This window comes from Hypomesus transpacificus, chromosome 9, assembly GCF_021917145.1.
Source record: "Hypomesus transpacificus isolate Combined female chromosome 9, fHypTra1, whole genome shotgun sequence".
Lineage (NCBI taxonomy): Eukaryota > Metazoa > Chordata > Actinopteri > Osmeriformes > Osmeridae > Hypomesus > Hypomesus transpacificus.
This window is the reverse complement of record NC_061068.1, coordinates 9,542,990-9,561,869: the sequence shown is the minus strand read 5'-3', so window position 1 is coordinate 9,561,869 and position 18,880 is coordinate 9,542,990. Positions and strand designations below refer to the sequence as shown.

Below are 18,880 nucleotides of genomic sequence, written 5' to 3'. Positions count from 1 at the left end.
GACAAGCAGAACTCCGGTGTTATTTTATTGAGTACTGTTATTGAAGCTAACAGGTCTGCAACGATAAATCCAGAAATAACTTTTTTGGGGAAGGATCCCATTCTCCTGTGCATACTCCATTCCCAGATAAGTCCACCAGATGGCATCCTACAATTCTATAATAGAAAACATTTCCCAGAAATAATCGAAATGTCATAGATGATTAGCGTTTAGAAGTCACCACTACCTAGAACTCCTGAATGGAATACTGCAAAGACCCAATATACGAAACGACCTTGAACCATTTACATTTATTCATTTAGCAAACGCTTTTATCCAAAGCGAATTCCAAGAGAGAGAGCTTTACAAAAAGTGCATAGGTCAATGATCATAAACGACAGCCATTATCCATATATTCGCAAACTGACTAAAACACCAACCATTCATTTAATAGTAATAAAATGTCTTACATCTGCAGTTGTAAGGGCATTTTTGATATTGGGCAATTGAGTGAGCATATACCTTGCCAAAGGTTGGCTGCATACATCCTGTCTGTATGTGCAGGACATGGAATCCTAACCCCTTCCAAGGCACAGTCTGTTGGGTAATCTGCCCACCTGGGAAAGGGTATTTATAAGATATAAGGGTGAGGATTCAGCTGGTCCAGCATCTAATGTTACAGGAACTAATTATTACCTTGTTGATATATGAATGCAGGACACACAGTCACAGTAAAACCTGCAATACATTTTGTCACAAACCACTTGTCTAAGTTTTAAAGATCACAGGTACCTATAGGGAGAGGATGAGTAATACAATAAACTTGATCAAACCACTCTGGTATTTGAGCAACATATCTGAAGGGCAACATACCCTTGTCTGTGGAAACATTTACATCAACTTGATACACAAGTATAGACTGTTTCAGGCATCTGATGCCTCTGGAATTTGTGTTCTTACTCTGTAAATAGTGAACACGAGGCCTATACTTGGCATGAGATGTGTGTGAGTATGTGTGGCCTAACAATCGCCCTCTTAAGGGTGGGTGAGCTGTCAGGCTTTAAATCTGTGACATTATGTCTGCCAAATGTCATATAGCCTACAAATTATTATGGCTAGTATGTTATAGGTTTAACATCTCCACCCACATGAATAATTGTTTTTCTGTCGACATTACAAATAACAACCGAAGTGTTCTGTCCCTTTAAGGTATTTGATCCTGGCTGGTTAGCCGTTTGCGTGTGTATGTGTGCGTGTTTTGTAGCTATGCCTATGTGCTTCTGTGAGCCTTGTTCGTCACACATACTATCTTAAATTTATGCAATGCAATGGGACTCTAGCGACCATGGCTAAGAAACGGCTCTTATTAACACTGTTCTTGTTTGTGGGCTCATATGGTACTTGTGATGGTGAGTAAACGATATATTCTTAGCTAGTCCTCGTTTCGCGACTGAATTATTATTTTATCTAATCTCGGTGTTGCTCCAGCCTAGCATCGCTTAGCACAACAACATGGCGCAAGGATTTGGATGCTTTCTAGCTTGCTGCCAACCTAACAAGCCGAATTTAGCAGTAAGGCTGACTGTTAAAATATTATAAAACGCGGCGAGAAGTCTCAATCAATGTTTTAGTCATGTTCTACATCCAAGTCTGGCTGACAAAACTACTGCCAGACATGTCTTGGTCGCTCTTGCAGTTTCTGGCTCGAGCGTTTGTGTAAATAAGAGAACATCACATATGACATGTAAAAACACATGTGAGGTGAAGTCATATAAGCCGTATAAGCAGATGTGAAAATATAGCTACTGGAAATGCATTCACATTTTAACTACTTTGTTTGTTGTTGGTTGAACTCTCTTGAAATACTCGGGCCCTAAAGTATTGGAATAATGGTAGCCTAGTCTTGTTTCTGTATATTCAGTAACTAAATTAATTAGTAGCCTACTAATGAATAAAAAAATGCTAAATATCTCCATTAGCAATTACGATAGCTATGTCTTCTGTATTGTTCCCATTCAAACCATTTCATCTATTTTTTACAATATCTTTCAGGTATCTAAAATGTTTGTGTTTGGGACATTGTGAAGCAGTAGTAGGCTGCCTTTCTGACATTTAAGACCATGCTATTTTTGATATTTCAACACAATACTCACTGGCAAGCGGGCAAGGTAGATTCAGAAGTTGACCTATTTAGCTTTCAAGCGCTGCTGTACATTGCTAAATAGGCTATTGTGTGCTACCCAACCAACTGGGGTATCCTGAAGCTTCTTGTAATTCGAATTAGTCCATGTTTATGATAAGAATACAATAAGTAAAATGAAGGTTTAAGGAGTAGAAAAAGGCCAGCAAGGTGTGCGTGTGTACAGATGAGTAGTCTAATGAACCCGATAGCTGCTGCTCAGAATATTTCTGGGCTAAAGGCAGGAAGTGAATGTCTTGATAAATGCATGGGGTACTGACAGCAGACTGAAGACAGTTGAAATCTAGGTCCGTTTGGGTGTTTGTGTGTGGAATGAGGGCAATTCCATCCGGGGAGGGGCACTCCTTAGCACACACATCAACTGATGGATCAGATCAATGCATAACTGATCTGGACTGAAAAAGCTCTCTATTGTTTCCATCTCTATATGTAGTACCTTCCTCTTATCCATCCATTCCTCTCATCATTGCACCCTCTCTCTCTGGCCTTTAATTCTTTTCAGACAGAGAAATGTGCTGAGTATAGTCCTACTGCTCTATAATATTACTCTGATCAATATTTGAAACCACGTATCAGAAAATCTTTTCAAAATAAATTTTCAGTTGTAGCTCCCAGTGATACCTTTACTGAAACACGACACATGATCTAACACTACTATAAAAAATGTTGCTACAATCCTTATTTTATCTTGACTGTGGTGACCTTATTTAGTTTCTAACAAGTAGCAAGGCATCCTGTCCTTCATGTCCAATAAAAGTATTCCAAATCTTGAAAAAGGTCTGCCTCTTCAAGATTGCCATGGTTAAGGATGCCATTGATTAAAGATGACTTCAATTCATTGTGAACATTTTTTGGTGAATCCAACTTAAGTAGGAGTACAGTATTATAATTTTAATAAAATGAAAGGGATACGTTGCCTATTGGATTTTTATTCAAGTATCAAAATTATCAATGTGATATCAAGTGTATTTAAATAGTAAGAGTAGAGAAAAAAGTTGCTAATCTTTGGTCCAGTAAAACATGTCTCCCACTCACTGTTCTCTCTCACACATATAGGACTGCCTGTAAATTGAATGTTGTTTGTTGGTTTTGTTTGGAAAGATTTAAGACTTTCTGTCCACCAATAAAACCACAAAAATCATATCATGTTTTTATTCTTTGTTGGCTCTCTTAACATGATGGAGATTTACATGTAGGCCTGTTTGTTCAGGAATTTACCTTTTACATCCAGAGCCAACTAGTAGTCTCTGTGAGGTAAGGCAAACAGAGATGTCATCAGAGCAGCCCCTCTGATTGAGGTATCTCCTACAGTCTCTTTGAGTTCATAGGTATGACCTAATTTAATATTACATTTACATTACATTTAGCAGACGCTCTTATCCAGAGCGACTTACAGTAAGTACAGGGACAATTCCCCAAGGCAAGTAGGGTGAAGTGCCTTGCCCAAAGACACAACATCATTTGGCACGGCTAGGAATCGAACCAGCAACCTTCTGATCAATATCCCGGTTCCCTAACCGCTCAGCCATCTGACTCCCATAATATCCAATTAAACCACACCAGCCTTGATATTATCAAGGTTAGATGGTTAACTTTTCCAGGATTCTTTCATTCTTTTTAAGTACTTGTTCGGATGAGAGCATGAATGCAAACAGATGGGATGATTGTTTGCATGCCTACCAGACAGTAGCTGGGCAATAAGCAGGGTTCGAGACCAAATGATTTGTTTGGAAAAACTAAGTGGCTAGATGCTAAGTGTGGGGGAAGGTGATCTAGAACATCAAAATTATATCTGTCCTGCTGTATAAAATCTAAGAAACAGACCACCTAATTTCATTGAGCAACATGTAAGATGCCCTTTTGGGCTATCTTCTGCCAAATGAGTCATTTTGTTGTTTGGAAAGCTCTTTCTCTTTATCTCTGTTCTATCAGCTGCATCTAGACTTCTGCTCTCCTCTAGTCACTCCATTGATTTCTATTGTTTTTATCCCTCTCAAATTAAGATGCGGCTTCCTGTCTAAAGTCCAAGGACTCGTGTGTCAGGGCCTCGGGTATTTAAGGCCAGCCTCCCATGGGTACCACAGCAGAGAGACGATGTAATCACATACTGTATGCTCACTCATAATTTAGCTTTAGACAATACCTGCATTAAGGCTCGCTACAAAGAGACTCTTTTACAAACCCAGCTCTGCGTTACATGTTTGTATATTTTCCATTATTCCTATCCAACACTGATTACAAACCTGTGGCATATCAAGCTATTTTTAGGCAGGTTTCTACACATAAACGAACACTTGTATGTACATGTACTTCTTTTGTATTGATTGAGTGTGGTGAGGGAGTAAGTGAACACGGTGAGGGTGGAGTGGTATGTTTTCTCTGCCTGGTGTCATCAGATTGTCTTAATCAGCTACATGTCTGGCTGTGTTGAACTTCTCCAACACCCTGTCCTATCATCTAGAGGCTGCACTTAACGGCACTCAGATCACCACCACCCCCACATTGTTCCTGGCGTCGGATTCCCAGTATCTCAGCCCGGGTTGGGATTTGGGGGTCGTTGGATAGTTGTATTTACGGATGCTTTTACAGAGCTTATCAGCACGTTAATGCAAAGTCTAGCAGGTTTGATTTTACACCAGTATTTACTTGAGGTAATAGGTTTGCTAATGAAAACAATGGGTAGAATTACTGGAATTTTGAGTTTCACACTATTGGCCAATGACATGATCCCAAGTAGTGTCAGTTACTGTTGCAGCTGGTCATGCTCTCCATATACAAACACACATACCCCATTACTGCAGGAGGTTTATGACATACATCCATAGTGAATGCCCCAACCTGTCACTGCTCCGTCCCTCAGTTCAGTATCTGTCCTGACCTACCCCCTGTGCCCCTCTCAAAACTAATCCCAAAACATCCTCCTAAAAGTGTCCTCCCTCCACCCATTCTATCATCCTGCCCTATCAAGCCAGACTGGAAAGGGGGTTACCCTCACAGCCCCTCCTGGGTCTGGGGCTTTCCTCCCAGTCTCTCTGCTTGTTAGGGTAAATGGCTTGTGGTTTCCTATGTAAAAGCCACACAAAGGCCCAATGTGACGACACAGCAGAGAAGATTATCAAACTGTATTGTGGGCAGAGTCCATTTTTTTCCGCTCTGCAGTGTAATTAAATCTCTGCATTTAACAGAGAGACCTTTTGTCTTTGAGCTTTCGTTTTTTATGTGGGTATATATTATATGCACAGTCTACTGTATACAGTGTGTAGATTGATTGCATCATAGAACACATGTTGTTCCTGACTTTTGTTGTCTGAGCGAACACACTGAACAATACCTTTTTCTGTCCTGTTTCACTGAGGAATTATATTTAAGAAAAGTTTTATATTCTAGCTGACACACTTGTCTGGAAAAGCCAGAGTATGCTGAAACACTTCCTTTTTTTGGCTATGAGTAAGTCATACTTGTCTAGATTGGTTTAGTTCAAATGGATAGCTTACGTGTACTCAGTTTCAAGCCTCGGCCCTGTGGAAGAAGTAGACCTTTTAACTTTGTGTGGAATGTTTGTTGATTCTATTTGTGAAGTTCATTGGGTACATGCCTTGTTTTCCAGCACAAACTCTCATACATTCTTTGAATTATTTTTGAAATTATTTGTAAAGCTTGTAATGTTTATCCTACTATAATGTAATTAAGAAAGGTATTGATGCAACCTCTACTTTTATAAGGAAAAGTGTGTCTGTGCTTCAGATCAAATAATTGTTGTAGATGTAAGATGGTAGCCTGACGTTGTCATACTCATAATTCTAGTCAGAATATGAGTCTGAGAACTCTCCGTTGGGCTTTGACTACGGGGCGTGTTTCAAACGAGCCTGGAAAACAAATGCCTCTTCGCTCAATTGGATAGATCTACAACCAATCAGAGCAACAGAGTATGTGACGTATGTTAAGCACCGCATAGTTGTTGTCAACAGAACTAAACTGAGAGGCAGCTAAATCTTTACTGACTAAACTGCAAGCAGACTTGAAGTATGCTTGAAGAATGAATACAAACGATTTTTGCCAGTGTTGTAAAATTAATTTAAGGGTAGGGGGAGTACTTTTTGAGCGAAACAATAAAGGGCAATGCATGTACGAACAAGTTCTCCGTTTAGGATTACAACTCCACAAAAGAAAATGAAAAACCACAATGGCCACTGGGTTTTCATTGTGTCCCATTTTCTTAGCGACCATGGGGCCAGCTGATAAATTAAACTTTTACCGAATCCCGTAGGAAGGACGGCAAAAACATATTTTCCATCGACAAATGCCTTGATTGCGTCTCTCTGTTCCTCTTTCAAAATTAATGCGCTATCGATGTCTTCTAAAACAGACTCGATGGCAGAATCATCATAACATCCCAGATCTCCAGCGGTAGCCATGTTTGTTCAATACGAATTCAATTTAAGCGCTCTTTTGTGTCATGGGTGATTACGTTACTGTTGATCATCTGTCCATCATCGTATAAAGCCCGCCCTGGCAATTTCATTGGTTCGCCCAGATTCTGGTTTTCTGCAGTTGGTCCCCAATACGAGACCCTCCAGACCCAACTTCCCGACCAAATTTTTTTTGGGGCGGGGAGAAGTTGGGCTGGCAGCCAGAACCCTTTCCTGCCGGACCATTCAAATATGGGCATTAAAATGCCCATGGTTCCCGCCCTAATAGCGTCACCGTCCAATCACCGATTTTATTTCTGAAAACTGCCAGATACTCATGACAACTTAAGCTCAAAGTACATATCATTGGTTAAGGGGTTAGTGGGAGGGGGAAATAAATCTATCGTCTGCAACGGCAGCCATTGTTTTCCGAGGCGGAACCAGAGCGGAGACCATGGGAGATTGCCTACAGTGTTAGATTTACAGCTTCGACTTGAAATCGGAGACGATATTATGACTAAAGACAAGTTCCTTAATATGTGTTGTCAATATTGTCAATTAAAAGTCTAAACTTTTTACTTACGAAGAATTTGTTTGTGGGAGTGAAGCGAGTGTTTTCAGGAAAGAATGACGTGTCCGGCTTGGCCGTTTGTGACAGGCAGCAATGACGGTAGTAGCACTGTTTAGCTTCGATTTGAGCAGATTTCTAAAAAACTTCGAAAAACAACATTAACTAGGTAGATTATGTATACTGTAAGCTAAATGTACATGCCTTGTTTGGCCAATTCGGTCGATTGTGGAAGAAACTCGAACGTTTTTTAGTTATCGAGAGGAGTATCCAGCCATAGAGCTAGCTACTTTTGGGACAGGATAATTCCGGTTTTCCCTATGTCTCCACTAGTCACTAGAATGGTCATAACTTTTAATCAAAATATGATATTTCTAATCTGTCTTCTGTTCTACATTGCCTACAGACTTGTGGATATTCCACCCACTCAAAGTATTTCTCCATCTTGTAATTAAATCGGTGAAAATAGCAGTTGTCTGATGAGGTATGGTGGATGGAGAAGTTTTTGTAAAGAATGGCTGCCTGAAACCACTTTAATAAAATATGATTTGCCTCAAGTGATCATATATTTATTGACATGATAAAAATCTCCTAGTTCTCCTCTTCAAGATGGTATAAACAGTTAAGGTGTATGATTTAATATGAAAATTCAATAAATATGAATATTAATATGAATATCATATTTCAACAGCTTATGGAATGTTTGGAATGTTGGCTAGGCAGTAAAGGGCTAGTAAGATGGTGTTCTGGAATTGGAATTAGTCAAATCCAGCACCATTGGTAATGTATTGTCCTTGATTGCCCTCTGCTGGTTATAGCCTTAAGGTACATCAACACAACAATTTTGTAAAGTTTGTTCTCTTTTCCATCGACCTGTTCCAGGTCTGTGGTGTAACTGCACTACAGCACAGTGTGCGAAGACAGGATTCCAGTGTGAGACCGACGGGGCCTGCATGGCCTCCTCCTCCTCCATAAATGGGAATGAGCAGCACATTCGTATCTGCATCACCAACGACAAGCTGGAGCCTCCCGGCCAGCCCTTCTACTGCCTCAGTGCCGAGGGCCTGTTAAACACACACTGCTGCTACACTGACTACTGCAACAGCATCAGCCTCAAAGTACCCTCTGGTGAGGACACACATGAGCATGCAACATGCAAACGTTTACACCCAAAATGTATCACATGGTGCGCATAGCTTTCGGGATATAGGCCTACAATCAACTTCTCACATAGCATATCGACCCTCTTCTATGTCTTTTGTTTTCTCTCCCTATAGTGACGTCTCGGTTGGGCCTGGGGAGTGGTTTTGGCCCGGGGCGCACATGGGGTCCTGTGGAGCTGGTGGCGGTGATTGCGGGCCCGGTATTCCTGCTGTGTGTGCTGCTGATGCTAGGCGTCTTCCTGTTCCAGCACCACCAGAGGACCTACAGCCACAGGCAGAGGCTGGAGGTGGAGGACCCCAGCTGTGACCACCTGTACCTGGCCAAGGACAAAACCCTGCAGGACCTCATCTATGACATGTCCACTTCTGGATCTGGTTCCGGTCAGTACTACTAGTACTTGAGGGCCCTGAGGTGCAGAACTAGTCAATGTGTCCCTTTTACTCCTGTCACACCTCAATTCTCCATTCTCACACAAAAAATGTTGTTCAGTTATGGCACATCCATGTTAATGGCAAACGCTGGAGGGGAAGCTTTGTAGCAGCATTCTGACCGGTGTTCTGTTCCTGCCCCTCGTTGTCTTCTGTTAGTGCAGGTCTCCCTCTGTTTGTACAGCGCACCGTGGCACGGACTATCGTTTTGCAGGAGATCATTGGGAAGGGGCGTTTTGGTGAGGTGTGGCGTGGTCGCTGGCGTGGTGGGGATGTGGCGGTAAAAATCTTCTCGTCACGAGAGGAGCGCTCTTGGTTCCGGGAGGCTGAGATTTACCAGACCATCATGCTTCGTCACGAGAACATCCTCGGGTTTATCGCTGCTGACAACAAAGGTAAATGCTTTCATCGAAACCCTCAAGTTGGGCTGGTTGCATGTTCTTAGAAAGGGTATACTGTGTAAAGAATCGTATCTGTATTTAATCTTCGTCTTCTCCTTCTTAGATAATGGCACCTGGACCCAGCTGTGGTTGGTGTCAGACTACCATGAGTATGGCTCTCTGTTTGACTATCTGAATCACTACTCTGTCACCATCGAAGGCATGATCAAGCTGGCATTGTCTGCTGCCAGTGGCCTGGCACATCTGCACATGGAAATCCTTGGCACTCAGGGTAAGAGATGTGTGTGCGCAAATGATCAAACTTTGAGATGACATGTCAGTATATTTACACAACTGTTTGTATTATTTATGTTTTTTTTGCCGTTCCCTTTCTCTGCTATTGATAGCCACTCCCCTGTAACTGGCCCCCAGTTTTACAAACAGTGAATCGAGGCCAGTGAGCCTATTCTCTCACCTAATAATCAGACCTGGGTCAGTTACAAACCAGCATCTTCATTGAGTGGCTTATACTGAGTTTTCAGGGACTATATACTTTGTAAATAACTTTAATCCACAGTTCATTTAGAAAATGGACACACACTAATACTCCTTACATAGTTATATTGTCTTATAAGTAATGGTTGGGATGAATGGACAGAGGACCTGCATACTTTTGGTAGATAGCCTAAGTGTTTTTGTGGCACTTAGGTAAGCCTGGCATCGCCCACCGAGACCTAAAGTCTAAGAACATATTGGTGAAGAAGAACAGTACCTGTGCCATTGCTGACCTTGGTTTGGCCGTTCGCCACGAGTCTGTCTCTGACACAATCGACATCGCCCCCAACCAGAGAGTGGGCACCAAGAGGTACATACAAACTCACAATGAAGTGACCCTTTACAACCTAGAAAAGCATTTCCTAACCACTAAACTGCATGGTCCTTTTCTCACAGGTATATGGCCCCTGAGGTTCTGGATGAGAGCATCAACATGAGACACTTTGACTCGTTTAAATGTGCAGACATCTACGCCCTGGGCCTAGTCTACTGGGAGATAGCACGCCGCTGCAATGCTGGAGGTTAGACAGCTCACTCTTTTACACACCATCACAACATAATAGAGGACTTGGTTGAGTTTGTATTTGTTTCAGTGCTGGTTGTGAATTGTAATTCCAGTCAACTGACATGGAGTTGCATTCTTGGTTAGTTGGTGACCTGACATTTGATCTGGTTCTAGGTATACATGAGGAGTACCAGCTGCCATACTATGACCTGGTGCCCTCTGACCCTTCCATAGAGGAGATGAGGAAGGTGGTGTGTGACCAGAAACTACGACCTAACGTGCCCAACTGGTGGCAGAGCTATGAGGTAAGGTGTTGGTCATGTCAGTTTGAGTCTTATCCAATCCGATCCTAGCTGCTTCCTATCCAAGTCTTCCCCGTATCTATTTAAATTTCTTAAGCTTATTTTACTCACCTTTACCAAACTGCCAGCCCAGATGTATCCTCAGAACTTCAAAATGCAATGTTTCCTGTTCCCTCCTCCCTTCCACCAGGCCCTGCGTGTGATGGGTAAAATCATGAGGGAGTGTTGGTACACTAATGGAGCAGCCCGCCTCACTGCCCTGCGCATCAAGAAGACCCTGTCTCAGCTCAGCCAACAGGAGGACATCAAAATCTGAGACCGAGAGACAGAGAGAAAGTGAGAGAGCAATGGCCAAAAGACTTTAGGGGGGAGGGGGGAGACCCTGTCCTAGACAAAGGGACAAGGTTTTATTTGCTAAAAGAACGCATAAGTTAAAGAACAAATAGACTGATGATGAAAGCTAAATTGAGGTGGAAAGAAACCCTCTCCTGCCAGTTTGTCAAACCCCTTGAGTTGTGACCAGCCCTACCTCGCCTGCTCAGCTAAAACTACTGACGTGTCCTATCCTCCCCTGCCCAGCAGCCCCTGCCCTGACAGCCTCCTCACTCACAGCTGTCCCTACTGAATCGGCTGCACACTGCAATTACTGCTACTATTAATACTGCCCCCTTCAGTGTCTCTGGTTGAATAATAATAATAGTATACAGCTGTTTATTTAATAACAGCAGATGTCAGTTAATTGCATCCTTTTTGTTCGGTTAGTAGGTAAGTTTCTGTCTTTCAGTCAGGATTTTTTCTATTTAACTTATTTTTAGTTTTTCTGCCTTTTCAACTTCATCAGTTGAGGAATGAGGACTTAACTGTTGTTATTCCAGATGAGGAATGAATTCTGGATAGATTGAATCTCATTTAGTCAAATCCTGCTGAATAAAGACCTGCATCTTTTTGGTTTTTGCTCCACTGTATTTGTAACTCTTTCTCTGTCACCTCAATCTAAGACAGAAATGGATTTAACAAATGTATGACTCTATGGTGAGCGAGTCTATTAACTGTATTGAAGCCAATACACTACTGAATCATTTTTGTTCTTTCACACCTCCATGTTCTTTTTCCCTCAGGGTTTGTTTACCCTGGCAAAGTGTAACCACTGTATATACAATGACTTTTTTAAAGTATGATGATGTACATAACTCCTGGAATTCATTTTTATTTTTCTTTAAATATTTAAATCATGGGTATAATGGTTGCACCTTTTATACTGGTAGTAAATGTGAGAAAAGGAGAATGCCTTGTATGTGCTCATTATCCTCTACTGTACCAATCCAAAGCAACACAACTGTATGTCAGTCACTTCTGAGTCATCAGAGCACATACTGAACCCTTTCTATGGTCTCTTGTGATGTAGAACAGTATTTGATTCAATATTTCACTCTGTATCCTGCAATCAATTATCTACCCAAAACCTCCTTGATATGCAAGTTGTAAATAGTTTGTATCATGTGCACCGACTCAGATGTTAAACAATTTTTTTTGTCCACAGTTCCTTAGTTTTTTTCTTTTCAGGAAACATTAGGTTTTGCATATGCGTTTGTCCCATATTGTTGCTTTTTGTTGTTGTTGCTCATAAGGTACTGCTGATGTGAAGTCTTCCTTGTCATGTTATAAAAGCCAACCAGATTTCCTAGGAAAAAAGGCTGACAGGCCATGTGTGCACTATTCCACTAATAGAACACAACCAAATTGTCAAAACCAGTTTTTTTGGGGGACTCGATTGGTGTAAGGAGCACATATCCAAAACCATAGGAGACGATAAGAGTCTCGATTCACTTGAATCAGTTCTCAAAAGTGATGAATATTAGATGTTTTGTAACTGACAGGGTCAAAACTACCTTTGAAAACATAATAGGATATTTAGTGTGCTTTATACCTCGAGGTTGAACTTCATTGTGAATAAGAAATACTACTGATACTTGCTTCTCAGTGCTGTCTCACAGGAAGTAGATATGCCTGTATTTATTTTAATCTTATTTAATCAAATCTGTTAGTTATTGTTGAGTTCATGCTCATCTGCACTGTATTTTGTATACCTTGGGAGAAGTCAATAGGTAATGGTGTCCTGAACATTTTTGGGAGTGGGAGACCAGGACCTGGGTGTTATTACTGTATATTGAGTGGATGGGGAATGGTGATCTTATGCACATACTATGAGGCCAGGAGTTTTGCCTGGCTGTGTGTCCAGAAGCCTGCGGTTGATGGCATCATGCCTGTGGATACTGTACAAGCATGACCATCACCTAGAAAAGCTGTTGTATTGCACTATTGGTTGTTTTTGATGAAGCACTGTTGGATAAGGATACCCAGGTCTCTATACAGGCATGTGGGCTTAAAGGCAACTGAATCCAAGTAAAAATGGCAGGACTAATTTCCAATAGTGTAAATAGGTATTCTATAGAGAAATAAAAACTCCGGTTTTCCAATGTATGGTCTACTATTGTTTGTCCGCACACAGTAAACACAGTGAGCCAATGTCCCCATCAACCTTTATAAACTGTCCATATGCTAATTAGACTTATCTTACACTGGTAAGTACTTGTATAGCCTAATACTCAATGACCTGTCTGACCTTTCCACAGATCTTTACATGTAATTAAAAAAAACGTACAAGACAATTGCATCAAAGAGAAAATATTTATTTGCTCATGCATTAAATTGAAGTGTAGAAAACAAAACTGCACTTTCATTGATAACATCTCATCAATGTTATAACCAGAGTATCAACTTTTTTTGCATTTGAAAGTATACTGACTCAATGGTGCAATGAGCTCTCTTTCATATGCTGAAGCATGAAAGGTGAGCCTTTGGAGCATGTGCATGAGGAAAGTGCTGGTTGTAATTGTAAAGCTAAAGTTGTGTTTCGTACGTGCTTCGAACGAAAGAGGCCACAGTCACTGCAGCAAGATGGTCCCCCTTTTTGTCCAATACATAACTAAATGTAAATGACAAACCATTTCATATGCATTCAACACATCCAAACATAAGTGGAACTGGGAATGTTTCCAGAATAAAAATCTCATGACATCAGAGGAACACACATTTTCACTGGACTCTGAAACTGAAAGTTTGCATTTCCTTGGTCAAAATACCCCAATTGACTTCTGAGAGATTGTGATGCTAATGATTGTGAAGCACAAGCCATAAAAACATTCATTATTAAATAAGGTGTTTAATATTATAATCAGGATCTATTTCTGCATTTGTATTTTGTCCCAATGTGGTTTCCAACACTTACATTTCAAACAATACTTCAACTTAAAATATATAAAAATCACAAGGAAATAAAATACAATAAAACAAACAGAATATGAGAATGCCAAATATAAGTCAATGATAACTCAAGATAAGAACACACATATTTAGTGGTTGTGTATTTAAAATAAAGTGTGTTGTTAAAAACATTTACGCTACAATTTACATCCTCTTACTACCGCTAAGATAGCTTTAGGAGCTTTCCAAACAAGCTACATTGCAGTTAGGCTGCACAGCACACGAGAACTGGGGAGATGTCAAGATAATACATCCATGATCGCATCATTATGATAGAGTAATATATGATGCTGCAAACAGAATTTCAGTAAAGCTGGAAAGCAACATCCAACCTATGACACGCTATCCTGGAATTGTCCAGATGAGCAGCAAGACACCATCCCTGAAGGATGAATGAGGCCCATACATGACTTCATAAATCCAAATATACTATCAGAATACTTAGCCACTGAGAATTGATTGGTCAGACAAATTAACATAGTTCTTTGTTAAGTAACAAAATCTAATTAATGTAGGACTTCAACTACAAATTCTAGAGTAACTGGGCTGGCTTGAGACTTTGGGTCCACTTCAGAAGGTCTGTCTCATTTTTTGGGGTTGCTTGAGTTTTGGCTTGGTTAACAGTTCTGTATATCCCTTAGTTGTTACTCACATAATGTTTCTATATTGCTACACTGACAAAGTCAACAGACTCCACATTGTTGCGAAGAGGGAGGGAGGGAAAGAGATTGTCATGTGCTTAACACAGGACAGGAACCTACACAAAGACATTCACACTGAACCCCTCTGACGTGCCCCTCCTTCTCCCACTCTTCCTGCCCCCTTTCTTCTATGATCTACTTCCAATTATTTTTCAGCCCCTTCCCTTTGTAAATCGATCAAGCAGTTCCTAAAAATAAAAAAGAATACATCACCAAAGAAAAAATCTTAATAAATAGATACATTATTTAAAACATTTACATCCTAATGTTTGTATTTATTATACCATTCTGTATCATGTGTCTATCATGTCAATGATCATTGCTAGGTAAGGTGGTGTTCTCACCCTCGTCTCCGTTGGTGAGCACCAGAGCTTGAAGGATGTCTGAGAGGGACACAATGCCCATCACCACTTCCTGCTCATCCACCACCACCAGCCTATGCACCTGGGGAGAGCACAACTTATTATTTATTATTATCTGAAGCTTCTTAGCTCCAGAAAAAACAGATGGGTGGCCATTTGGTTTCCAAATGGAGGCACTTTGAATATAGCTCTTATATCTTGAATCTATAGAAACTCTTACAGCTGAAATAATGGGGGGCACAGCGTTATGTTTGAGCAGGCATTGGCAGTCAACCCGAAATAGCCAAATATTCAGTTAATATGCTTGCTTCAGTGATTTTATTTTTATCAAAATGATAGTATTTTTAGTTTAGGAATTTGTGACATTTTGCCAACTTTGAGCAATTCAGTCTCTGTAAAATAAGTGAGTAGAGCCACCACCATATTTACATCCATGATGATAATTTATTCCTCTGAATTAATCCTGAATTACACAATGTTAATCTATCTGTACATATGAAAACAAAGGGAAATGGCAACATGAAGGGTACAAGATACATCAGACATCTTTAGAAGGATGGCTACTCAAGTTCATGTCATAGCAAAGCACAGCTTTTATGGTTCCAAGCACACTTTAAGCATAAAATGTTCCAATATTGGACCTACACATAAATGTTGAGATGTAAACATGGACAAATTTTTCTCACCTCTGCCTCCACCAGTCTATTGATGATGGCCTCCAGCGTATCCCGTCTGTTACAAGTGAGCACACCCTCAAAGTATTGGGAGCGGTGCTGCAAGGCTTTGGTCACGGTCACATCCAGGTTGTTATACGTCTTTTCTGCTGCCAGGTTCTGTACAGGCACATAAGTAAATTAATCTTTGAACATCCCCAACTAACAAAAACTAGACAGTCCTGCTTATCTGAGACTAACTTGCTGCAGCACAGCTGTACAATACTTACAATTACATCAAATTTGGAGTAGATGTCCACTACTCGACCTATGTGTTAGAGAAAATACATGAGTACATGGCACAAGTGAACCACTGACCCCCCACAAGTTGACCCGCTCTTCTCTCCCCACTCACCATTGTCATCCACTACAGGCAGAGCTGACACTCGCTGCTCCACAAAGATGCCCAGTGCTGTGTAGATGGGGGTATCAGAGCGCACCACTGCAATCTTTTGGAATGTCCCAATACCTAGCTCCTCTAGGGTTTTTCCTAAAAAGGCTGGTTTCGGCATCTCCGATATCTGAGACACAATAACACGAACCATGCGTATAACCCAAGTGGTTTGGCATCAAATCAACCATAGCAAGTTACCTTGATAAACCTAGGTATAGGTTTCATTGGCTAGACTTGTTAAACCTTGCACCACCCCTACCTTAGCCCCAATAGTGTTGACAATTGGATACTGAGCTACAACATGACCAGCAGGTGATATAACGGGTTGTAAGAAACATAATGAAGGAGACTCACAAAAAGTTTAAGGAACTTTAGGATCCTCTTATGTGTAAGAATGTAGAGGGTATTTCCTGTTAAGGGGTCGATGACAGGCAGTCTGTGGATCTTATTTTTCAGCAGAGATGACACAGCATCATACAGACTGGAAGGGAGACAAGTATAACACAATAAACAGAGAAGTTAATACTTCAGTGGTGTAAAGACACCAATCCGTCAAAGGTCTACCATATGAAGTTCAATACACCTGAAAAAGTTGCTTTTAGTTGTGCTGACTAGGTTACACAGAGCTACTGTTTTCTGCCTAGGTATTAGACTACCAGAAACTCACCTGGCATTGGGGGATATGCTGACAAGGGGCTTGAAAGAGTCTTGAAGGTACAATTCTAAAACATTTAAATGAAAATATGTTAAAAGAAAAGTACAGTTGTAGTTGCTCTTTTTGAGTGTTAGACATTGGACGTTATTTTTCAATCAGTTAATAAATGGTAATACCTCTCCAAGTCTCTATTTTGTGCTCTTCCAGCTCATATATTTGAACCTGAAACATTAGTGCAAGTTAAACATTAGAAGTTGTTCCATTTTTCCATTTTTGGTTCTGTCTTGTATATTACTCCTTGCACTTTAGCTTACACATTATTCTTGAGAATGTAAGATGCAGTGAAATGTAGTGTCTTACCAAAGGTGACTTGTAGTAGCGATGGAGGATGTTTATGAAGTCTGTGATGGTCAGCATACCTAGAACAACAGCAGGTGTTAAAACAGTATTATAAAGTACACGTGACATTCATATTATTTATCTAAGATTAAGCAAAAGAAAAAGGCTCTTACCAACAAAACACTGCTTCTTACTGTCCCACAAGGGGGCTGCTCTCACGCCATTTGACACCAGCGCAAAGAAAGCCTTCTTAACCTTTTAGAAACAATTGTACAAGGCACACATGTTAGATATTGCCTTGTAGACCTTCACTCATTTCACCAAACACATGATCCTTTTACCTGAAGTGATGTATCAAACACCACCAATTTGGAGCTGGTTGGCACCAGGTCATAACACCGATGAGACTTCATAAAGCGGGTGTACACATTGCGCTCTGGGTCTAAGGGGAAATGAGAAGAATGTAGTCCACTATCCATTCATAGACTTATTAACAGTCATTGATACAGTATTAACAAGCTTACTCAGCTCAGTTGTAAATTATAGTTTACATTTGCAAAGCAGACAACATATTGTCCATTACAGTTCATTCTAATATTTAATATAAATGAGATTTTTAGAAAAATGTAACCTGTATACCATCAATGACTGTCTCTTTTTTACTTTCCAAATCATCAAGAGCTCCTGGAATCTGAAAAGAAAAGGTCACTACTCAGCCTGATGCAAGTTATCACATAAGTTAGCAAGTGCTAGCTGTCGTTAATCATAAGGACTTGTATTTGCTCTTGCCATCCACTACATTGTTCCTGCTTGGCAATACATACAATAGCATTCCACTCATTGGGGGGCTAATTGAACCAATTATTCAAAATGGTCATATTATGTACCGACGGTATGTAGAGATAAAGACCAACAGTTTCCACACGTTACTCGAAAAGCCTTTAGAGATAGCGCATTTCAAATTCAAATAGGTAGCCTAGGTTGATACTGTCTAGCTGGCTAATAAAGTATTATTGAGTCGTAATTTCTAGCTACAGTAGCTAGTACTAAGTGTCTAGCTAATGTATTAGTTATCAAGCAGGGTAACGGACAGACCCTGAACTGATAGCCATCCAGCAGATGGCTAGACTTGCAGTTGGAAGACTAGTTTAGCTAAGTACACAGGAATACTACCCACACTAGCTAAGAAAGCTAGTTAGCTAGCTACCAAAAGTTGTGGAGTCTGAAATTAACATGCAGTCGTTTCCAATGCTAAATCATAGCAATCATAACTGGCAAGAAAAAAAAGGTAAATGTAGCTAGCTGCAGTAGTTACGTTTGAGTTAGCTTGATACTAGCTACTGTACTATTGAATCGTTCCAATATCCAGCAAATATACTGACCCATTTCTGAAACACAATATAGTTTAGGTGGTACTGTACATTCGTCTACTAAACCGCTAGACCGGCGACTTACCAGTACACACTCCATATTCCATTCACTATTCTTCACTCCCTCAATCCAAACTTGTAAAAGAAAGTAACGACCAGATACAAGATCACAGTGTATCCTTTCCAAGACCACCAGACTATCTGCACAAGACGCCTTTCCCGACAAGCTAGAGCTAGCTAATAGTGGTTAATGATACAACGACGATCGTGACTTCCGAGTGTGGTGTTCTTGTGTTCTGCTAGCTAAGCTTCCGCTAGCTCCTCCAACTGTAAACCTGGTTGGCTGACTCTAGTGACTCTTACATTGTGTCAATGACAGTACAGCTGGGGGTTTAAATGACACAGCCTTCGGTCGCTACTTGTATTTCGCATGGATTTAAAAGCTGTTATATTTTCTTCAGTGAGCCACTTCCAGACTTTTCTTTTAGACGGTAGGTACTTAGTTATTTATAACTCCCAGGTCCTAATTTAT

General features: G+C 40.6%; 2 protein-coding genes and 1 long non-coding RNA gene across 4 annotated transcripts; 1 reads left to right on the top strand and 2 right to left on the bottom strand.

Annotated features, from left to right (window-relative positions):
* Nucleotides 1–109: 109 nt before the first annotated feature.
* On the bottom strand, nt 110–3,570 carry LOC124471825. Its single transcript, XR_006956563.1, has 3 exons — nt 2,133–3,570; nt 502–596; nt 110–155 (listed from the first exon to the last, which is right to left on the bottom strand). It is a non-coding gene; the product is annotated as an uncharacterized LOC124471825 (long non-coding RNA).
* Nucleotides 1,215–12,969, top strand: LOC124471820 (activin receptor type-1B-like). The gene is made up of 9 exons (XM_047026433.1): nt 1,215–1,388; nt 8,039–8,284; nt 8,434–8,700; nt 8,913–9,143; nt 9,253–9,420; nt 9,837–9,993; nt 10,080–10,204; nt 10,363–10,493; nt 10,681–12,969. Exons 1-9 carry the CDS (start codon nt 1,298–1,300, stop codon nt 10,804–10,806), a joined length of 1,542 nt encoding a protein of 513 aa, XP_046882389.1. The 5' UTR covers nt 1,215–1,297; the 3' UTR covers nt 10,807–12,969.
* Nucleotides 12,970–13,164: 195 nt separating this feature from the next.
* On the bottom strand, nt 13,165–18,665 carry prkag1 (protein kinase, AMP-activated, gamma 1 non-catalytic subunit). Of its 2 annotated transcripts, XM_047026435.1 has the most exons (13): nt 18,434–18,665; nt 17,618–17,669; nt 17,320–17,420; nt 17,152–17,233; nt 17,000–17,058; nt 16,816–16,861; nt 16,652–16,706; nt 16,339–16,465; nt 15,946–16,111; nt 15,821–15,858; nt 15,564–15,710; nt 14,860–14,959; nt 13,165–14,703 (listed from the first exon to the last, which is right to left on the bottom strand). In XM_047026435.1, exons 1-13 carry the CDS (start codon nt 18,446–18,448, stop codon nt 14,693–14,695), a joined length of 999 nt encoding a protein of 332 aa, XP_046882391.1. In that variant the 5' UTR covers nt 18,449–18,665; the 3' UTR covers nt 13,165–14,692. The 2 variants fall into 2 exon arrangements, with proteins under 2 accessions (XP_046882391.1, XP_046882392.1); XM_047026436.1 differs by lacking the exon at nt 17,618–17,669 and having other exon boundaries at nt 18,434–18,661.
* Nucleotides 18,666–18,880: the final 215 nt, after the last annotated feature.

What these genes read in the sequence shown, in the direction of transcription:
- LOC124471820 (XM_047026433.1), top strand. Translation starts at nt 1,298, where the DNA reads ATGCAATGCAATGGGACTCTAGCGACCATGGCTAAGAAACGGCTCTTA. An exon ending in CTCATATGGTACTTGTGATG is followed by an intron (nt 1,389 to 8,038) that starts GTGAGTAAACGA and finishes GACCTGTTCCAG; the next exon opens with GTCTGTGGTGTAACTGCACT. An exon ending in TATCGCTGCTGACAACAAAG is followed by an intron (nt 9,144 to 9,252) that starts GTAAATGCTTTC and finishes TCTCCTTCTTAG; the next exon opens with ATAATGGCACCTGGACCCAG.
- prkag1 (XM_047026435.1), bottom strand. An exon ending in TGTTTGATACATCACTTCAG is followed by an intron (nt 17,234 to 17,319) that starts GTAAAAGGATCA and finishes TGTTTCTAAAAG; the next exon opens with GTTAAGAAGGCTTTCTTTGC. An exon ending in AGCATATCCCCCAATGCCAG is followed by an intron (nt 16,466 to 16,651) that starts GTGAGTTTCTGG and finishes TCTCCCTTCCAG; the next exon opens with TCTGTATGATGCTGTGTCAT.